General features: G+C 37.5%; 1 protein-coding gene across 1 annotated transcript in view; it reads left to right on the top strand.

Moving 5' to 3' along the window:
- Positions 1 to 23,551, top strand: part of EYS (eyes shut homolog) — a 1,391,558-nt gene that overhangs the window by 1,156,970 nt on the left and 211,037 nt on the right. Inside the window, 2 exon segments of the mRNA XM_054722350.1 lie at positions 3,498 to 3,612; positions 11,521 to 11,741. Of these exon segments, the coding sequence (XP_054578325.1) occupies positions 3,498 to 3,612; positions 11,521 to 11,741 (336 nt within the window).

Here is a 23,551-nt window from a genome sequence, read left to right as displayed (position 1 = left end):
AGAGTATTTTTTAAAATGAAAGCAAGATTAAGAAATTTAGAGAACAACTTAACAAGATTCCTAAAAATAACTCATATGAGTTCTAGAAAAAAATCTAAAAGAAGAAATTTCAGAGAATGTCAGAAAGCAGTATTTCAGGTAATTCAAGTGAGAACTTTCCAAAATTAAAGGAATATGTAATTCTTGAGATCAAAAGTGCACTCAGAGTATTAAAGAAGGATAAATAATGATTGATCCACACCTAGACTCATTATCACAGATAAAAAGATTATCTTAAAGCTGTAAAAAAAAAATTAAAAGAACAGCCTTTAAATGGAACTTCACATCAGCAACAAATTACAGAAAATAATGATGTACTATGCTTAAAGTTCTAAAAGAAAAACCACCAAATTTTATACACAGTTAAACTATTATGCAAGGGTGATATGAAATGTGATATGACTGTGTTTACTATCCACAAATTCTCATGACAAGACCTGCGAAATATATACTCAGGAAGAAGAGGGATGAATAGATGTTCCTAAAAGGAAAGCATGAAATTCAGGGACACAGAAAAATGTTACTGAATCATTTAATCCTTGATTTGCTTTTTATTAAAACTAAATTTTTGTTTTAGGAGGTCAAATGGAAACATGTTCAATGTCAAAATTCAGAAAATTCAAATAAATAAAAGAGGCAAATTAAAAACCATTCTCATTCCACATGTAAAGAGAGCCACTATTCATGTTAGTGAAAGTAGTTCTGGTATAGTTGCTTATGCATACTTTTATAAAAATGCTGTGTCATCCAGATTGTATTTACCTCTTTTCATATTTATACAAATATATTTTCATTCCATTAATTAGTATCCTATAGTCTCTATTTAAAAGCTGGAGAGAATTCAATTACATAAAAGTACTTGATTTAATTCACCAACCCACTCCCCATTGTTTACATTTTTACAATGCTTCCCTTGGTTTTGGATACCTAAACTTCCAGTTTGAGCAGGATCTTCTAAAAATTTTAAATAAATTGCCTTTTCCAAATCTGAATGGGTCCGCCAACCAGAATGTTAAGGATACTGAAAAATAGGTTGGTTTCATCACATTTTAATTTTTTAAATAATGCAACCAAAGTATTTCATTTTGAATTCCATTACAAGCAGTGTTAGCAGAAGTAGATGAACACTTCAACTTGACTGTGCAATTTATTTCAATAAAAATCTCTTTAGAGATCCCTGTCTAGTCAGCAAATAATTGCTTTAACTCTGGATTTTAATATTAGCACTGAATGATTTATGTACATTAAATAATGTGATTCTCACTTACCATTTATGAGCTAAGAATGATTATCTTCCTCTGTGGATAATCACACTTCAGGGAAGAAAGGTTAAGTGGTTTACCTAAGATCACTCAGCCAGTCAATGGATTATCTCAAAATATGATCCTTGAGTCTTTAAATCATTAGATTCAGCTGGCCTCAGCAATACTTGAGAGACATGAGGGATATGCACTTAGATTTTTCCTCGAATGATTTATGTGGCATAATATCTAATTTGTTTATAGAGCATTTTTTGTTTCTTATGACACACTTTGGTCTACAAGCAAATATGAGACATAAAAATGAGTGTGATAAGAACCTGAAAAAATCTTCTGGTGGAATTAGAATGTCAATTTCTAAAATAGTACATGGACTAAGCAGACAATAGAAACAACCATTTGATGGAAAAGATGGGGGGAATGGCAGGCAGTAACACAAAGCAAATACAAAAGTTCCTTTTGTAGAACTGCAGTTCAGAGTTAGAATTAATGGACTCTAAATGGAACAAAGAAATCTTATTTCTGAACAAGGACATGTGCATTACCTCAGAGCTGTTCCATCTTCAGTACAAAGCATTACACAGGTTTCTCTGCCCATGTCAGCTATAACGGCAACTGTGCTTCATAGATCCTTACCATATGCAGTTCACACAAATGGGACACCCTAGAAATTATCACTAGAATTTTCAACAGTGATCTTATCAAAATTAGAAATGAGCTTGATAAACTAGAGTGGAGGCCAAAAAAGTAGTGGGATGACGTATTGCCAGGAGCATATCAGATTTGTATTTCTAGATAAGAGGGAAGAGGGAATTTCAGGCAGTTGTCTCTTTTGAGTGGGGAGGGGGAAAGGAACGTTCCAGTTTGTTTTCCCATTCCACTTAGTCTCCACAATTAATTTTAAGAAAAATATTGGTAAATGATTTAACTAATGAGTGTTTCTAAAACTGACTTTTTATTTGAAAAGTAGAATTAACAACTGATCCTGTTTGCCTGGAACTTCCCTGGTTTTAGCACAAAAAGTCCCATATCCTAGGAACCCACTCAGTCCTGGATAAATTAGGAGAGTGGGTTAAAACTCAAAATAGCCAGGCTGACATGGCTCAGTGGTTGAGCATCGACCTTTGAACCAGGAAGTCATGGTTTGATTCCCAGACAGGACACATGCCCAGGTTGTGGTCTCGACCCCCAGTGTGGGGCATGCAGGAGGCAGCCAATCAATGATTCTCTTTCATCATTGATGTTTCTATCTCTCTCTCCCTCTCCTTTCCTCTCTGAAATCAATAAAAATATGTGGGTTTTTAAAAAAATAATAATAAACTGGGTATGTTCACTGTCCAAAATTTAAAAAATGAAAAGCAAAATTGACCATTAAAATCATTCACATATTCAATATGCAGAGAGTGTATTAGTAAAAATATTTCCTATCTCTATGAAGTAGGCTTCACCACAGTGCAAGTTACTATTATTACATATGTCAAGAGACAGGGTAATATTTTAATGTCTTTTAAAATCCTATTTTAAAAATATGTTAAGTACTTTAATATGTGTACCTTTTCTGATGGCATCACTCTATAATTCTCATAAATTTTCAATTATGTATTGGCCATTTCTGCCATTCATTCTACAAATTCCCTTAACCTTATGCTTTTCTTTATCTCTGAACAGCAGTGCCAGCCAGTACATTAGCAGCATGCTTTCTGATAACTGTATCACAGTGTAATCTCACCGCTCAGGGGTATGCAGCCTTTCATTTCTTATTCCATTTCTATTCCCCCTGCAGGCCAGGGAGGGGGAAATTTCTACCTAGGGAGTTTAGCATCATTTAACATTGATGTTACTTGTCCAACAATCTCCAATGAGTGAGACCATATGTCAACCACATTTAACACAAAATTTATCAATACTTACTTAGGCACATAAAGTCCTCTTTGTATGGTGGGGGTTTAACTTTCTGAAAGCATTTCAAGTCCTGATTTAAAGACAGGAGGAGGGAAGGAGAATAAAATGCAGTGTTAGAAAAGAAATATATCTTTTATCTATCCTAAAAGGTTCACACGTGGTTGAGCCATATTTCAGGATTATTGTGAGCCAGAAAGTACCTCTCTCATTGAGGAAGTACTTACCATCCATGTGTGAAGTTATCCTGTTCTCGCCAATAACACGTACATCAATGGCCTCTTCTGTTTTCATTTCTAGCTTCACAGTGCCTGCTGGTAGCCCTGGGGTTGCTTGTATGATTGAAATGACTGCAGATGGAAAACCTACAGTTACAGTACAGAAGAAAGAAATGGAACTATCCCATGCCTCTCAGGTAGGCATGCATATATCCAGTTTCAAATAATAAATGCACTCTCGATGTTCCAAATAAGTACTTATTTTTAAATTATTGTGTTAATCATATTTTTTTATTCCTTGTGAAAGCTCTCAACAAAACACCAGAATATTCATCTTTGATACTCTAGGTATAATTAAATATATTTAATGTTGCCTATCACTATAAAATTTTTATTAAATTTAGCATGAAATTGACTTTCTTTTCAAACTTGGCATATAATATATTATTCTTGATCTAAGAAAAAACTCAGGAATCTGGAAAGATTAGCAAGATACAAAAGAGTGCTTAAAAACTTACATTTTTATAGGACATGGTAGTGCTTGTACTGTGCTGTTAAAAAAAAAAAAAAAGTCCATTCTCAGTTGTTCAGATTTACGTTGGCCAGGATATTTTTCTTAGAAATATTGAATGAAGCTAAATTGAAACAAGAGAAGATGTCTGTCCCTCCAGAGACCAGGCAATTTGCTGAATTCTTTTAATTTTAATGATGTGGTTGATTCCACGCTTCTTACTATGACTTTATAGCAATACATTTAAGATAAAGAATTCCTGGTTCATTCGATCATCATGGAGAGTTAATCTGTATAATTAGAGCGCCACAGTGCTAATTTTGGCACACATTAATGCTTGCAGTGTGTAGTGCCCTAATGAATTGGAAATTTCATTTTATTTCCATTTTTTCTACATAGTCTCTATTGTGTATATGCAGGCATTTAAAAGAAGCACATAAGAACATCTAACATTTGCATAAGCACATTACATTTTCCAAATTATGGCCACATGGATTATCACATCTCATCTTCACAAGAATCCTCCAAAGTAATAATAATGATCCCTTACATAAACCTGAAGAAACTTGAGTATCAGGTGTCCAAAATTTCATAGTGAGAAGGATAGAGGTTTGACCCCAGGTTTTCTTATTCCCAACCCTTTTTTGTTCCTTTATAATACACTCTACTGTTCTTCATTTGCTGCTGCACTTGATTCAAAACTATTGGACAGACTGTTAAGTAGGAATAAAATTGGTTTTAAGGAGTCATGCTAGAGCCCAAGATGGCCAAATATTTAGATTCAAGACATAGAATATTCAAATCGTGGAAAATATATGAAACACTACTAGTTTTTTTTTAAATATCTAATGTAAAGTATTCAGTGTGATTTTATATTTCTTAATTTCTTATGGTCATCCACTTTTATAATAAAAGCTTCATATTTTCTTATAAATAGCATACAGTATACTACTAACATAGTCTTCAATGGATCACATCTTTAATAAATAGAATTCAACAAATGCTCGATAAATATCTTTTCGTTGTTGAAAATGATAAATATGTCTTATGTCTGCAGCCTTTGTGACAAATCAGTCTCCTCACCCTATAGGTTGACTGAATGAAATACTGATCAGAGTGCCCCAAGTAATAATACGCATGCACACACAGAGACCAGCACATGGGAATAGAATTTATGATTAAATTGAAAAGAATTGGGATTGTTTCAGGATGGTAAAGCAACAGTTCACTTAGGCTCTCTAAAGAGGTCTTTTTTACAATATTCTGCCTCCTTGTGTTCATCCCAACTCAAGTGCTCTGAAATCTGAGTGAATCACTGCTGCCTTCTAGAGGGGTTCAGCTCCAAAATTTCTGATTGATTTTTTATTATAGTTTTTCTTTGTTGATATTCTCATTTTCTTCATGATTCAATTTCTTAAACTAATTTAGCAGCTTTGTGACAGTTAGGTTTTGATTCTTTGTCAGGTCATTCATATACCTCCATTTCTTTGAGATTGGTTTCTGGCGATTTATTTTGTTCCTTTGACTGGGCTATGTTTTCTTGTTTCTTCTTGTGCCTTGTCACTTTGTGATGGGATCCACACATTTGGAAAAACAACCATCTCTCCCAGTGTTTATGGGATGGCTTTGTATAAGAAAGGACCTACACCAAATAGCACAGCTAGAGATTCTGGGACCCTCTCAAAACTTTTAATGGGTGTGTCTTTTCTAGACTTGTGTGTGAATTCTTTACTATACGAATTTGCCAGTCTTTTTTAGGGTGCTTGTAATCTTTTATTCCCTCTGCTCTCTGTCAGCAGAACTGCCATTTCTCTGGAGCTGCTGTAAGCAGCCCAGTTTTCTTTTGTTCTCAGCAGCCCCCAAGTTTCTAGACTATGCTGGGTCTCATCAGAGCTTCAGGTCAGGCAAAATAGAAACCAGTCTCAGAAAAGTGTAATTTTGGATGCATGTTCCAACTTGTTCCTTCCCCAGGAAGAAGTCAGGAGTTGGGGGCTTTCACCTACTCTCTCCCACTGAGGCGGGGGAGGAGCTATGCTGAGTGAATACTTACTGGTCTAAACCTTCATCTTTGTTCTCAGTGGCCCCAGTCTGGCACCCTTACCTGTCAGCAATTAGTCCCTTAGGCGGCACCCTGAAAATTCTACACACAGGACATAGGTCTCAGTTTTCTATTTCCCCCAAAGAGAAGCTGGAAACTGGAAGTTCTCCCTGAATCTTGCTCCACTGAGCCTAGAGGAGGGCTATGGCAAGTGAGTGCCACATATGTTCCCACTGGCCTCAATACCGCTGGTTTCACGGTCCCCCAAGATGCAGGTGCCTCTCTACTGAACCTACACATTTCTCATATGCACACGCTGTCTGTGCATTGTTGAACCAATGTCTCCATGAGGAAAGGAAGGACTGTCTGGAACTTCCCATTCTTCCATCTTACTGACTGGAAAGCTGCTCTTTTCTGACTATTTAATTTCTTTGTGATTGATTTCACCAGATAACATTTAACTTCCTTGTAGACAAGAGTAAGCTCACATCCTTCTTTTCCATCTCCACTTCCCTGTATCCATGTGCTCACAGGGTAGCAATTCAATTTATTATTTACTAAAGTTCAGTTCTTCCTTCAACAAATTGAGATATTATTTTGAAAATGTTTTCTAGCCTGGAAAGCCTTAAGAATCTGAGGTTTAACTGTAAAGTATGGGACCAGTGAAGATGTCACTGATATTTTTCAAATTAAAAAATAACCCTTTGTGTGAGCTTCTTGATATTAATCTCATATGTAACTCAAGAACTTCCATATAAACACTGCCTATACTTTATGCTATTTAACATATGAAGATATATTCGTATTAAAGCCATATTAATACTCCTTCTTGGATCGTATTCAGTGAGGACCTCCCTTTATACTGAATCTGACAAACTAGCAAGTTTCTAAGGCCAAATAAAGTAGGAGAAGAGACCGAAAAGCCAAGTAGGAGACTGAAGAAAAGCAGGATTGAGTTTCATGAATCAGATCATATATACAAACTTGTATCAAACCTCCTATTTGCAAGGTGCTGCTATAGATGATGAGAACCCCAAGGTAATGAGGGGTGGAGGCCCAGCTTTCAAAAGGGGTATAAATTAATATAAAAGAGACCACAAATGCACAGATTATCATGTTATTGGGGAGAGAAGAGGGACTAACAGCAAAGGGATGGGTGGTTTGGACAAATACTGCTTCTGCCTTTTAATTCCCTTTCATTTAATGTCTCTAAACAGTCTTAAAGAATTTAAGATATAAATCAAATGTGAAAAGTTATTTAAATAAATCCTTTTCACAAATATTTACCCAACATCTCTTATCTATCTTTATTCCAAGATTCCATGTGTCTAGTTTTGAATCTGTCTGCATATAATTCAGGTGCTATTAAATACAAAAATCTGCAATAACACTAAATGAAAGTCAGTTTGTTTCAATTTTGTCATTATATTCTTGGAAAAAGACAAGTACACTGTGATAGTTAGTCTTTTTTTTAATGTTTAAAGTATTACAAATAGTAGAACATATGTTTCCTTTTTCCCCTATTGACCTCCCGCTGATCTCCCCACCCCTCCGGCACATGCCCTCACCTCCCTAGTGTCTATGTCCATTGGTTATGCTTATATGCATGCATACAAATCATTTGGTTGATCTCTTACCACCACCCCCCAAACCTCCTCTGCCTTCCCATTGAAGTTTGACCATCCATTCAATGCTTCTTTGTCTCTGTATCTGTTATTGTTCATCATTTTATGATATTCATTATATTCCAAAAATGAGTGAGATCATGTGATATTGTTGATCTTTCTTCGACTGGCTTATTTTGCTTAGCATAATGCTCTCCAGATCCATCCATGCTATTGCAAATGGTTTTTTACAGAAGCGTAGTATTCTATTGTGTAGATGTACCACAGTTTTCTAATCCACTCATCTGCTGGTCACTTAGGCTGTTTCCAAATCCTAGCTATTGTAAATTGTGCTGCTATGAACATAGGGGTGCATATATCCTTTCTGATTGGTGTTTCTAGTTTCTTGGGATATATTTCTAGAAGTGGAATTACTGGGTCAAATGAAAGTTCCATTTTTAGTTTTTTGAGGAAACTCCATACTGTTTTCCACAGTTGCTGCACCAGTCTGCATTCCCACCAGCAGTGCACGAGGGTTCCTTTTTCTCCACATCCTCGCCAGCTTTTGTCATTTGTTGGTTTGTTGATGATAGCCATTCTGACAGGTGTGAGATGATATCTCGTTGTCATTTTGATTGGCATCTCTCAGATGATTAGTGACTTTGAGCATGTTTTCATGTGTCTCTTGGCATTCTGTATGTCCTCTTTCGAAAAGATTCTATTTAGATCCTTTGCCCATTTTTTGACTGGGTTGTTTATCTTCCATTTGTTAAGTTGTATGAGTTCCCTATAAATTTTTGAGATTAAACCCTTCCAACTTACATCATACACAAAAATAAACTGAAAATGAATAAAGGACTTAAACGTAAGATGAGAAACCATAAAAATCTTAGAAGAAGCCATAGGCAACAAAATAGCAGACATATGTCGTAGTAATATCTTTACCGATACAACTCCTAGGGCAATGGGAACTAAGGAGAAAATAAACAAATGGTACTACATCAAAATAAAAAGCTTCTGCACAGCAAAAGAAACCATCAGCAAAACAACAAGAAATCCCACTGCATGGGAGAACATATTTGCCAATGATAGTTAATCTTAACAAAGAAATACATTTGCAATTACCTTCCTATATTTCATTAACACAAAAGTAATTCAACTTCAGACAGACTTGAGGATATAATACAAAAGTAAACATTGAATCAAGATATTATAACAGAAATGTATGTAATACCCCAATATCTAAATTTAAATGAAGACAAAACAGAAAACAGGTAAAACAGCTTCTTACCCTCACTCTCCAGTTTTTAAAAAGTTTGTTTCCTTTTGCCTATCTTCTTATTGTATTCCCACATATTATAAAAGAGTGCTATATTCTTCCTTTAAAGAGAAACTCTGAGGGGAAAGGAACTGTTCATTCATTCTTGTCAGATGTGGAATCCTTTCCCCTCAGTCACCATTCATATTTTTCATTATCTTGATGATTCCTCCTTGATTGTCCATGTCTGTTCTCTGTGGTTTTATCTTGTAAGATCATATCTTGATGTCAGACTCTATTCTCCATAGTCTGATTCACAAGGAGTTATTAGAAAAGACTTATTTTAAAGACCTGTCTTCGTAGGAATGATTATACACACAATAGGCATTTCTTAGATAATTGAGAGTCTGGGGATAGAGGAAGTCAACCATCTTAATGGTTATCTATGTGCAGTCAACGACAGCTGATTTTTTAGACATCTCAGGGCTCCAACTAAGTTTGGGCCTCAGATCAGAAGAAATACAAGAGCCATTTATTTTTATTGTTTGGGTGTTTTTTAATGGCCTAATAAATCATAGATAGTTCTATAGACTTCCCCTCTGATCTGCCTACTGCTGACATTAGAGGAGGATATTCTTTCATCCTCTATCAGTTTTGTGCTAAAACAGCACACTTGTCAAAGCAGTGAGAGGTTTGCTGTTCCAGGTGTGTGATCAATACACAAAGATGTCAGAGATCCTCAATGAGAGGAAGGTCACAGCCTTGGATGCGCTGAGTCTGCAGGTTCCTGATAGATCCCAGATTGCATTAGCAGTGAGTCACTTATCTTAGGCGATAAAAGAGCTCTGCTAATAGTTTGTTAGAGTAATTGGTATAAATGGACTTAGCATATAAAAAAGGATGGGAAAACAAACTGACATACTCCTATGCTGCCTGAGGGCTCTATTATTGCCCCTTGAAACTGCCACCCCACTATACCCAAAGGTATTCATACTTTGGGGAACTATATATGAGTCCCATAAGAGGTACTTAGGGGGCAAAAATAAGGAATGGTCTTAGGAGCAGAGCCCAAGTCACTAAAAAAGAATAAGAGCTCAAATAATATAATTAGTTTGATCTACTATGGGTCATAGAGATGCTTTGATGTTCCTCTAATTACACATGCTTCTGTTCTATGAAAGCACATTTGCATTAAACCAAAAAAATTAGTATAAATATTAAGTAATATTACTGGGCATATCACATCATCTCATCCCACCAGTCATAACTTAATTATTTGGCTCTAGTAATACCAAATTAAATACTTTCTGAAATCAGCTTGGACTGAGTGAGTGAGTTTGGGGAATAAGCACATCAGAGACATAAACTGGACACCAATGCTGCTGCATTGACCTGTCATATGCCTAACAGTTCTGAAGGTCACATTCTCATTACCAGTTCATCCAGACTTCAAGTGTAGCTCATAGATCCCCATTGAGGAACGTTGCATTTTATGTACATCTGAACGATAAAAGTTCAATTTATTTATGTTGCTGGAGGATTGTAAAGGAGAGATTAAGTAGCAATTTATATCATGCAAGTGATTTTATCATCATTCTGGTCAATGAGTATAAGCTCTATTTTCAAACAAGGTCATATTCTGAGGTACTGGATGTTAGGACTTCAACATATGCATGAGGAGTTGGGGTAGCACAATTCAATATCTATTAATAATTAAATAACAAGGTTTAATTTTCTTTATCAGTTATTATTTGATAATGTTCACATTGAAAAGCATACACGTGAGTTCTAAAATACATTTCAAAGTAATCAAGTTTTGTCAAATGCCAATCTTTTATAATAAAATTTATTAGCTATTGTGAAAGATATAAAGAAATATAAAAGAGGGGCCCTTTTCTAATGTAATTTACTTTACCTCCTACTAGGTAGGTTGACAAAACTAGCCCACAATTGAAACCTGTTTAACATAGAAAAACATGCAATTATAGGACAAAATATCCTAGGCCCTTCTCCTATAATTTAACACCTTGTAAGAAAACTAGAGGCCCGGTGCACAAAATTCATGCACTGGGGTGGGGGATGTCCCTCAGCCCAGCCTGCACCCTCTCCAGTCTGGGACCCTCCGGTAGTCAGACATCACTCTCACAATCCAGGACTGCTGACTCCCAACTGCTCGCCAGCATGCCAGCCTGATCACCCCCAAACCACTCCCCTGCCAGCCTGATCGACATCTAACTGCTCCCCTGCCAGCCCTATTGCCCCCAACTGCCCTCCCCTCCTGGCCTAGTAACCCCCAACTGCTCTCCCCTACATGCCTGGTCCCCCCTAACTGCCCTCCCCTGCAGGCCTGGTCACCCCCAACTACCCTTCTCTGCCAGCCCAGTCGGCCCTAACTGCCCTCCCCTGAAGGCCCCCCCCAATTGCCCTCCCCTGCAGACCTGGTCCCCCTCAACTGCCCTCCCCTGCCAGCCTGGTTGCCCCTAACTGCCCTCCCCTGCTGGCCTGGTCGCCTCTAACTGCCCTCCCCTGCAGGCATGGTCCCCCACAACTGCCCTCCACTGCAGGCCATCTTGTGGCGGCCATCTTTGACCACATGGGGGTGGCCATCTTGTGTGAGGGTGTGAGGGTCAATTTGCATATTACCTCTTTATTATATAGGATTATATAGGATGTTTGTTGCTATTTTTCCTATAGGTACATTTTGAATCAATGTTCCTTGGCCATATTCCTGAAAATGTTAAGATTCATAAGAATGCGGGCCATATTTATGGGTTCAAGGGCTGCATTGGAAAGCTTCAAGTAAACAACAAAGAATTAATCATCACTGATGAAGCACTACGTGGAAAGAACATTGAGAACTGCCATGTCCCTTGGTGTGCTCATCATCAATGCCACAACAACGGCACCTGCATCAGGTTAGTATTAGCCTCCTGATCTCTAACATATATTGCAAGACTCCAAATTCTTAAGAAAACCAAACCAGCAGCATTGCCATCTGGGTGATAGAAATAAAGGTCTGGAACATCCAAGTTTTTGCATGCAACACCTAGGTGATGCACACATGTGGTAGACACTTGTTTGCTCAAAGAAATTTTTATATCATGGCTCCAATGGCAAGAAAATCCTGACCTCTGAAAATACCTAGGTAACTGGACCTGATTTTGACAATTTTAAATGGACCCAAGTGTAAGTTTACTAAGGTGTTCTGGTTTTTAGAAATATAAATAGGAGATTATTATTCATTGATAATGGTTTTGATGTATTAATTTATATTGTGTTTGCTTTTGCTTCATCTTTAAAAAATGTACTTACATCTCTAAAATTAGAGGTTGAGAAAAAGTACCTATATCTATTTATTCATTTTATTTTCAATCCTATGTATATATTTCCTCCTAGTAAAGATTCATCATGTTTATAAGCTTAAGATCTTAATTAAAATTACTCTCAGCTCCACTAAAATGTCTTAAGTGACTCAACCCTGAAGGAGTCCCATTTGGACAGTGTAGAACATAATCCCAAATTTCTTCAACCCTTTGAGAAATCATTATTTCAGGGCCATAAGTAATGACAAAATGGAAGCAGAAACATGTACAGATTATAATAATTCAAGTCAAGGAGAAATTGACCAAATCTCACAGGAAATACCTTAATTCACTTCAGTGATTCTAAGAGGGAAGCTATCAAGTCATTAATGACTTCAATAAAGTAAACACCTATATGCATAGTGTAGGAAAGATAAAAATTCTATTTAAAAAAATGTATGCTAGAAAATGGTAGGAAGAGATGGGCTCTAAAAGTAATCAATGGAATAGAAAATGATGAAAGAGAGAGAGAAAGAACAAAATGGCAGACAAGGAACAAAAGAACAGACAGGTATGATAAAATCAAGATGATACATTTTCAAGATAATCCCAGCCAAACTAATAAATTTGAATAAAAAGCAAAATGGAGTTAGTAAAAAATGAAGTGATCAACTCTTAGGGTGTCTACAACCTTTACTCCAGATTAACTCTGAGTCTATGACTTGATTTATACATTTGTAAAATAACAAAAGCAATATAGGCTTATTTCATAGAGGGGAAGTATAACAGATAAAGTTTTAAAGGACTTTTAAGACGAGTATATTTTGAGGATAAGATTGAGGATAACTTCCTTGGCCATTGTCACTTTTCTGAAGGAAACAAAATCAGGATTTTACTTAATAAGCATTCTGTTTTATAATGAATTCATTAATAACAATTATTTATAATAATAATGCAATATTATCCAGTAAGACAACCTTCTGAACCCTGCAGAAAAACTTTCATTTTTGCCTAATTAAGTGAAGAAACAGGAAGAAAGCTTCTACTGACTTTCTAATATCTGAAATATTTGTCATTTAACCTAAATAAATACTGTCAATGAGGCTTTACCACTGATGTGATAGAATTATAGAAGTGACAAGAATTGTGTTTTCTCCCTTCCTATATGTCAGGGGTGGGGAATCATTTGTCTGCCAAAGACCATTGGGTATTTATAACACCACTCACGGGCCATACGAAATTATCAACTTAAAAATGACTTTGCTATGAAAAAAAGCTCTTAGATTTATTAAATTTTGAGTCCTGCCTTGGCAAGGCCAGATAAAATGATACAGCCCGTGGGCTGGATGTTCCCCAACCCTGCTATATGTGATCAGCAGACTCTCTCATAGTCCCTGTCACCCCCTCTTCTGATGTTCAAGCCTTTGCATGATCCCCCCTAGCTTCAGTGTGGATGGGACCCGTGTCTTACTTTTAGCCAACAGAATAACCAATAGAATAGGGTGATGGGATATCACTTACTTCCATGATTAGATTACATAGAATTGTGAGCTGCATCTTGGAAGGATACTCTCTCTTGCTGATTTTGATAAAGCATGTAGCAATTTGGGGAAGGTCCATGTGACAAGGCACTGAAGGTAGCCTCCAGCCAACAACCAGTGAGGAGCTGAGGGTGGCCCCTTGTCAGTTGTGTATCCAACAAATAAAATGCTTCTTCACATCCTATGAACAATATGATTTCTATCTTTATTGCCAGTGCTTAACTCCCATAAATTACCCCTTGCATTATTGCACAAAGGACATGCTGGTCCCTGGCAACTATGACTTCCATTAGAGCATGTCTCTGCACGCCAAAATCACAGTGCATTGGAGTTGGCTGGTTCCAGTACAACAACAAAAATAGGCATTTCTGAGGGATCCTAACAACAGGACTGAAAAAATCACCAAAGGCAGGGAGCCGAGGGAAGATGTAAAGAATGATTATTGAGTTTTGAACCTGGTAACCAGAATGCTGGGATAATTACAGGAAGAAAATGGGAAGAGGATGAGTTCAGTGTGGCCTTTTGTCCTCAAGAGCCAGATGACCATCCAAATGGGGATATCCAAGTGTGTTTACCAATGGTCCGGGCAAACACACAGATTTCAGATCAACTATGTAGAGCTTAAGGTTGAGCCATGTAATTACTGAAAGGAAACAAAAAGAAAAGAGAGTGGGGAAACATTTTTAGAAAAATTACATTTGAATTTTTTAGGAAGGGAGCAGAGTGAGCAGTACAGCAATGAAAAAGAAGTAGAAAAGAAGGAAAAGGAAGCCATCTGAGGTAGGTGCTCTGGACTGAATGTTTTTGCCTCCCCTCCCCCCCAAAAAAAGAAAAGAATTTCATATGTTGAAACCCTGATCTCCAATGTGATGATTTTTGGAGGTAGGGCTTTTGGGAGGTAATTAGCTGATGAGGGTGGAGCCGTCATGAGTAGGATCAAAGGTTCACTACAAGAACACAGATAGCCATGTGGCCACAGGAAGATCATCAGAATGTACATGCTATCTGTCACTCTTCCCTGATCTGTGTAAACATCAAAACCTGACCATACATAGAACACTCTTGCAGTCTGTGCAGTAACCTGAAAGGAGAACCAGATATGTACTGGTGAAGAACTCCCAGTGAGGCCATTAGCAGCCTCAGACCAAGAAGTTGGTCACAAAGAACCACCACCATGACCAGCACCCTGCCCCCAGCAGACACATACCCATATTACAGTGAGTGGTGTAAAGTTTTCCAGCCAAGGAAGCTAGAGAAACGTTGTGCTAGTGAGCCCCATCCTGACTTTGACAAATGGATCTGAGATGACTTGATGTATTTGGCAACTCCCTTGCCATCTATGCTGTTGGCTAAAGGCAAAGGTTCCTTTTCCTCTCTAGGCTGACACATCATAAAATGGACCTCTCCAAAAGCTGCCAAACACTCTTCCAACACTTCTCGACCTTGGCATCTTTCGATGCCATATCAGTTTTGAGCCAAGCCAGGCAGACTTCTAAATTCCCTTCTTCTCTATTCCTATTTTCCCCAAAGGGGAGATTGGACTCAAGACAGCTTTCAAAATAGCAGAGCAATTTAAATGAGATACATTAATATTCAGCTTTTCTGGATCCAAAGGGAATGGACACAGTAGCCTGGAGGAACTTTTTTAGGTCTACAGTTTTATTTTCAAAATAATAGACTACCTTTGTTCAGAATAAAAGAGTCAGTATTGCAAAGATCAGAAGCTCTTCTACCTCTCAGATTTCCTGTCTCAAGATACAGAGGCTCTAATGGCTTAATCCTATAGCAGGTGTGCATGTTGCTTTTACTCGAAAATGCCAATAATTTCTCATAACAGTTTAATTTTTCTGGTCCACAGACTTTCATTTAAACTTTAGCAAATATTTTATATTCTAAAGGTTGGGGAATGCCTCCTAATGAGGTACATAAGAACCTTAAGAGAGGCAAATATTTTTCAGTCTACACACACATACATACATATACTTGAACTTTCTAATCCATATCTCCTGGAAATGCATGCCTACTCTTCCCAACATTCTATAATAATAAAAGCATAATATGCTAAGACAGCCAAACGACCTTCTGGACATCCTTCCGGACGACCTTCCGGACAAAGCCGTGGCTGTGAGGGCTGAGGCAAGCTGCCGTGGCTGTGAGGGCTGAGCCCCTTGCACAAATTTTGTGCATCGGGCCTCTAGTATAAACAATAATCGTGGTTTAAGAGATAACCTTTAAAAAGCATGCTTTAAACAAAAGGAAGATGGTAAGTTAACAGATGTTCAGTACACAGAGCTACACTGCAGGATTCACAAAATAAAGTACCATTACATAGCTATTTATAAACAAAATCATTACTAATTTTAGTAGCATGGTTGATATAATTCACTGTTATTAAGTGCTGTCCCTACATTGTCTATAAAGGTAATCTGCTTACAAGAAGGCAAATTTCATGTGGAAGAATGTTAAGGGGAAGTATTACTTCAGTAAATGTCATTCTTCTTTGAATGCCATCACACATTTCTGGACAGAATCCAATCTTTTTTCATTACATTATAAATCTGTGCTGGAATTTTCAAACCCCTGTGGTTGCTTATTTCAGAGAAATTCAAATTGCATGTAAGGAAATTCAGTTTAGAAAAGTGATACAGAAGGGTTATTCTGAGTATCCAAATCTCTCTTTTTTTTAAATATATATTTATATAATTTGAATATTTTATTGATTTTTTACAGAGAGGAAGGGAGAGGGATAGAGAGTTAGACATCGATGAGAGAGAAACATCGATCAGCTGCCTCCTGCACACTCCCTATTGGGTATGTGCCTGCAATCAAGGTACATGCCCTTAACTGGAATCGAACCTGGGACCCTTGAGTCCGCAGGCCGACGCTCTATCCACTGAGCCAAACCTGTCAGGGCTCTTTTTTTTTTTTTCTTTATTGATTAAGGTATTACATATGCGTCCTTATCTCCCCATTGCCCTCCACTCCCCCCCCCCTCCATGCCCTTACCCCCTTAGTGTCTGTGTCCATTGGTTAGGCTTATATGCATGCATACAAGTCCTTTGGTTGATCTCTGCCCCTAACCCCCACCCTCCCCTACCTTCCGTCTGAGGTTTGATGGTCTGATCAATGCTCTCTGTCTCTGGATTTGTTTTTGTTCATCATTTTATGTTGTTCATTATATTCCACAAATGAGTGAGATCATGTGATATTTATCTTTTTCTGACTGGCTTATTTTGCTTAGCTCTATGGACTTTGAACAAGCTGTTTTCAAAAGGGTATCGGAAGGTTAGCAAGTTAAACAGATAATATTTAAATCACTTTCTCCTTTCTGTGCCAGTTGTTTTAAAATAGGTTAAACAGTGATCAAAAAGGAGCACCAGGTTTGGGAATATATCTTATACAGCCACTGCTCTAGAAACTTATGTCACTGACATTATAGTCATAATTATTGAGACATGAATTTCAGACTTAGCCTTGGTTTTATCAGGCGCTGAGTGTGTATTCATGTATTTTATCATGCATTGAAAGTCAGTAATTCCACATGTGAATGAATGTGCTTTCTGTGCCTCTAATTGTTCTCATAGTTTGCTTCATCACTAACCAGTGCTGTCCTCCATGTGCTGGGGCATGGGTTAGCAAACTTTTTTGTAAGGGGTCAGATAGCAAATATTTTAGACTTTGTATGTCAACTATTCAACTCTGCTATTGTAACACCCAAGCAGCCATTAAAGATATGTAAATGAATGGACCTGGCTGTTTTCCTGCTTTATTTACAAAAATAGGTGACTGGCAGGATTTGGCTTAAGGACCATGGTTTGCAGACTACTACACTGGGGCAACAGATGGGTAAAATAATTTTACTTCATCAATTGACCAAGAAAATCCAACTCAATTGAAATTTTCTCTATTAAACAATATAGCTAGATAGCTATATGATAGATGATGATGATGATGATAGATAGATAGATAGATAGATAAGATAGATAGATAGATAGATAGATAGATAGATAGATAGATAGATAGATAGATAGATAGATAGGGATATATAACTAGTATAAGGTATTGGCTCATATAATTACAGAGGCTGAGGAGTCCCACAGTCTGCCACACACAAGCTGGAGACCCAGGAAATACTGTAGTGTAGATTTCACCCTGACTCTGAAGGGCTGAGAATCAAGAGCATGAACAGTAAGAGAAGATGAAGATCATAGCTCAACAGTCAGGCAGAGAGCAAATTCAACCTTGCTTCATTTTTTCTTCTATTCAGACCCTCAGGGGATTGGATTATACCCACCCCACACACATCGGGAAAGGCCATCTGCTTTACTCAATCTACCAATTCAAATATTAATTTCTTCTGGAAACGCCCAGACATGATATTTGAGCAGCTATCGGGGCATCCTGTGGCCTAATCAAGTTGACATATAAAATTAACTGTAACTAGCAATCTCAGAAAAAAAAAAATACATGAATTTCTTAACATTAAGGAACTTTCATTATTCTGAGTGTCTGAATAGAATTAGAAGTTAGTTTCCTTCATTCTTTTCTTTCAATGCATTTTCCCTATTACTTAATTTTATAGACATCCTTTTTGACATTGATAAAAAACAAGTAGGTTTTTATTATTTCTGAAGTATTTTGTTTTCAAAGCATTTAACACTTCAAAATGAAGTAGGAGCCATAAGTTGAAGTAGAAATTGCAATAGTAACAATTACTGCAAAGTACAAAGAATTAGGGTATTGTGTCTTAGCTTTTCCATCTGTTCTGTGTGAGTGGCAACCCCCTACAAAACATTCACTTGCCTTAATTGTCATTTCACGGTGGCATGTAGTTAGGCATCACCTGCTGAGATTTTCAGTTCTTTCTCTGTATCTAGGCTGGATTACCCCCAATCTAGCTCAGCAGTCTACCCTAGTCTTCTAAATACCCAGGACAAAAAGAGCCCATTTCAGATCAATTTCTCACCACTACATATAGACTAATAACATCTATATAATAAAAGCCTAAGCGACCGTTAAGGTGGGACGACCAGAATGACCGGTCACTATGATGCACACTGACCACCAGTGGGCAGACACTCAGTGCAGGAGCTGCCCCCTGGTGGTCAGTGCGCTCCCACAGGGGAAGTGCCACTCAGCCGGAAGCCAGGCTCATGGCTGGCGAGCAGAGCAGTGGTGGCAGGAGCCTCTCCCACCTCTGCGGCAGCACTAAGGAGCAGCAAGCCAAGCAGTAAGGAGCGAGGGGTCCCGGACTGTGAGAGGGCGGAGGCTGGGCTAAGGGACTCCCCCATCCCCCAGTGCACAAATTCCGTGCACCAGGCCTCTAGTCTTCAAATATTTAACCTTTTTTGTAGTTGCTTCACTCTCGGTCTGCAGTCAACATCCTTGAAATTGTACCCAGGAAATGTCTCTTGTACTAGAAGGCTAGTTTGTATTTGGTTAGATTATTCTCGGCTGTAAAAGTTTGCCACCAAGCATCTAAACATTTTGACTGTGGGCAAACCTCACTGCTAGAAACAAGGGAAAAGGAGAAAATATCCAACAGTGACTCAAGTAAAAACTTAGAAGCATATGTGGTTTTCCCCATTTCTCTCATGTTCATTAATTGGGCATTGAAGGCATTTATTGATGGATTTCATTCATTAAAAGCAGTTTAAACTTTATGCGGTGCAAATATAATAGTTTTATTTTTCTGCTATCACTGATGTCAAACATGCTCTATAGGACCTCTGTTTACTTTCCCTTAATGGAATATCATGCAGGTTCCAGAGGCTTCTACTTGTGTCCACATAGGAAAAGCATCTGGTTCAACCTACTCCAGTTAAAACTTGTCTCATATCCAGTTTAATGGGTACCAATCCTTTACTTGGTTGGACAAATGTCCAGTTCAAGAACTTCAATGGGACCCTGACCGGTTTGGCTCAGTGGATAGAGCATCAGCCTGTGGACTGAAGGGTCCCAGGTTCTATTCAGGTCAAGGACATGTACCTCAGTAGCGGGCACATCCCCAGTGGGGGGTGTGGAGGAGGCAGCTAGTCGATGTTTCTCTCTCATCGATGTTTCTAGCTCTCTATCCTTCTCCCCTCCTCTCTGTAAAAAATCAATAAAATATATTTTTTTTAAAAAGAACTTCAGTGGAGAAGGAAAGTGGTGTGTCCTTCCTGATGCCTCTTCACTCATCTTCTGCTTCTGGTTTCTCCATGGGAGCTATCTTGGGGCAGGAGATATTTGATCGAAAAAGACTCAAAGTTTTTCTTATTAACTGGTGTCATTACGGTTTCGTGTGCTCTCCCTGCAACATGGGCTCAGGGCTGGATCTCTTGACACATGAATGTGTGAGTCTTCACCAAGCCCTGCACAAGGGTTACTACTCTGTGGCCCAGTTGTCTGAGGAGGAATGTTCTCTGGTTCCCTTCTCTCACCTGTTGACATCACAGCTCCTTATCTGCTCGTGTCCCCTCACCCAGTAGCAGGGCTCCTTTACTCTGAAGCTAATGAAGCTTAGGCAGCCCCCACCTTTCTTTGTCTGAGACCTGGAACTTGCTGGACGCTGCCGTGGGCTGTTAAAATTCTCTTTCAGAAGGGAAACCAGGTGGCAGTCAGCAAGCATTTCCACGTACGCATTTCCTGTGAAGAGCCTAAAGAGGTTTCAGAGAAAGACACCGAATCTCCACGTTTCCTTGTAATTCGTTGTGATTTCTTTTCTCATTCTAAAATGATACTCAGTTTTAGACGTATTTTGTATATGTACTTTTGAATCCTTTGTGTTATAAAGGGACCAAAAATTACATAAGCTTTGGGTCCCACAATATCTACACTTAACCACTGGCAAGATAACTGAAGCAAAGTGTCGTAGGTTAATTTTCAACAATTTATAAATCTGACTTTTATACGAATGCATAATGAATGCATGCCAAAGATTTAGTTATCTTGTTACTAAAGAAACCAGCCAGTGGTAAAGCTAATTCCAAGAGAATTCGAGAGACTGGGCATATATAGGCACTGAATGAATGCTGAAGTAAGGTTGCTAGGTGAGAGACAAAAGAGGTTAGTATCCTACAAAGGAATCAAATGTAATTTGAGGGGTTGTCTTTTCTATCAGAATGTATCCATTTGCATCTTCGTCAGACACAAATCTGCATTTATCATGTAACTTCACAGAGACTGGGGCTCATCAATAGTAAATAGCGAGTCAAATAAAAATGCATTCTTCTAGAGAGTTTTATAATCCTTAAGCAGGCCCACTAGACAATACTCTAGTACAATATTAAAAGAACATGAAGTAATCCTTTTATTTTACTTCTTGGTTTTGAACTTTTTTTGAGCACCAGCCACCTTCTGCATTACCAAGAGACAGGAGTCTGGCTGCTTCAGTGCTACCCTCTGCTTCCTGAAATGTTTAGCAGACTGGAGTGAGCAAAGCAAAACAGTACTCTGAAAAATAGACCCATTTAATAAGTCTTCCAAAATGTGAAAAGCAAGCATGCCAAAGCTATTCTTATGAAGAAAAAAACACACACAGGCATGCTTTAGCTCCTCATTTCTTAGATAATATGTAATGTAATACATTACAATAATATTTTGGTAATTTCTGGGTTTTTCTGCAATATCCATTGTAGAAATTATTTGAACCCAAGTCTATTTGATTCAATGGGATTAGTGTGTCTTTAAGACTATCCATCCATCCCTTCTTTCATACTACAAGCATTTGCAGAGTACCCTTTTGTGATGAGCAATGTGATTGATGAGCATGGAATTAACAAAGATGAATAAAATAATGCAGTACTTTTCTCCAAACTCCTTTGCTTTAGATAATTTCAGGTATGTAAAACATTAAGAAATGCTGAAAAAATGTGTTTTTTCATTTATAAATGTAAATATAAATACAGTCTTAGGTTAAAATAGCCTAGGAGTCACAAATAGTTTAACTTTTTTTCGCTATTTTTATTCTGAAAAAAACTGATATGCAAATTTAAAAGGAAAACACTTAAAATTATTTACTTTTATTCCAAATGCATGTTAAACAAATATATAGTCATATGACATATCTATATCTCCCAATGGTACATTTCTTTATTAAAAGACCATTTGTAAGTTTAAAAATAGTGATACATTCAAATGACACATTCAAAAGGTTGAGAATGGACAATAAAACTATAAATACAACAATACAACATACCCAGTACTTCAATGGTCAATGCTTAACAGACTTTGAAATGTCACTAAATTAGTAGATTTTATTGTTTTAACTTTTTTAATGTATTTAAATCATATTTTTTATTTTTCAGTTATAGTTGACATACAATATCATATTAGTTTTAGTGTACATCCAGTGATTAGACATTATGTAACTTACTAAATGATCATCCTGATAAATCTCATATCTATCTGACACCATACATAGTTATTAGAATATTATTGACTATATTTCCAATGCAGTACTTTACATATCCATGACTATTCTGTAACTACCAATTTGTACTTCTTAATCCCTCACATTTGTCACCCATCACCCCAACCCCCCTCCCATGTAGCAACCATCAAAATATTGTTTGTATCTATGAGTCTGTTTCTATTCTGATTATTCATTTATTTTGTTTTAAATTCAATTGTTGATTGATAGATATATACTATGGCCATTTTATTTTTCATATTTTTGAACTTATTCTTCTTCTTCTTAAAGAAGACCCTTTAACATTTTATGTAATACTGGTTTGGTGGTGACCAACTCCTTTAGCTTTTTCTTGTCTGAGAAGCTCTTTATATGTCCTTTAATTCTAAATGATAGCTTTGCTGGGTAGAGTGATCTTGGCTGTAGGTTCTTGCTTTTCATCAATTTGAATATTTCCTGCCAATCCCTTCTGGCCTGTAAAATTTCTGTTGAGAAATCCGCTGACAGTCTTATGGGGGCTCCCTTGTAGGTAGCTAACTGCTTTTCCCTTGCTGCTTTTAAGATCCTCTTTTTGTCTTTAACCTTTTGCATTATAATTTTGATGTGTCTTGGTGTAGCCCTCTCTGGTTCGTATTTTTGGAGACTTTCTGTGCTTCCTAGACTTGTATTTTTTTTTAAATTTATTTATTTTTATATATGTGTCCTTATTAGTGGGAGGTGGGGGGTAATAGACTTGTATTTCTATGTCCTTCACCCGTTTAGGGAAGTTTTCTGTCATTATTTTTTTAAGTAGGTTTTCAATTTCTTTCTCTTCTCCTTCTAGCACCCCCATGATGGTACACTTGAAGTTGTTCCAGTGGCTCCTTAAACTAGTCTCATAATTTTTATTATTTTTTCTTTTTGCTGTTCTGATGGGTATTTTTTGCTTCCTTATATTTCAAATCACTTTTTTGATTGTCAATTTCATCTACTCTACTGTTGATACCCTGTAAACCATTCTTCATTTCAGTTAGTATATCCTTTATTTCTGACCTTTTTGTGGTTTTCATGTCTTTTTTATGCTATTGAAGTTCTCACTAAGTTCATTGAGCATCCTTATAACCAGTGTTTTGAACTCTGCATCTAGTAGATTGTTTGTATCCATTTTCTTTAGTTTTTTTTTTCTAGAGTTTTGTTCTGTTCTTTCACTTGGGACATGTTTCTTTGTCTCTCATTTTGGCAGCCTCTCTGTGTTTGCTTCTATGAATTAGGTAGAGCTGCTTCATTTCCCAGGCTTGATAGAGTGGCCTTATGTAGTAGGTGTTCTGTATGGCCCAATAGCACAGCCACCCCCATCACCGAAGCAATAGGCCATTTGCACTTGCCTGTTGTAGTTGAACCTTGATTGCTATTCACACATCATTGGGAGGGATTCACCCCCCAGGCTGATTGCTGCAAGGACTGGCTGTGACCACCACCCTCCGTGGAGGAGCAGCTGTTCAGAAGTCCAC

The sequence above is a fragment of the Eptesicus fuscus genome, chromosome 10 (genome assembly GCF_027574615.1).
Source record: "Eptesicus fuscus isolate TK198812 chromosome 10, DD_ASM_mEF_20220401, whole genome shotgun sequence".
Classification (NCBI taxonomy): Eukaryota; Metazoa; Chordata; class Mammalia; order Chiroptera; family Vespertilionidae; genus Eptesicus; species Eptesicus fuscus.
Note: the sequence above shows the minus strand (reverse complement) of the source record. Positions and strands in the feature narration are given on the sequence as shown.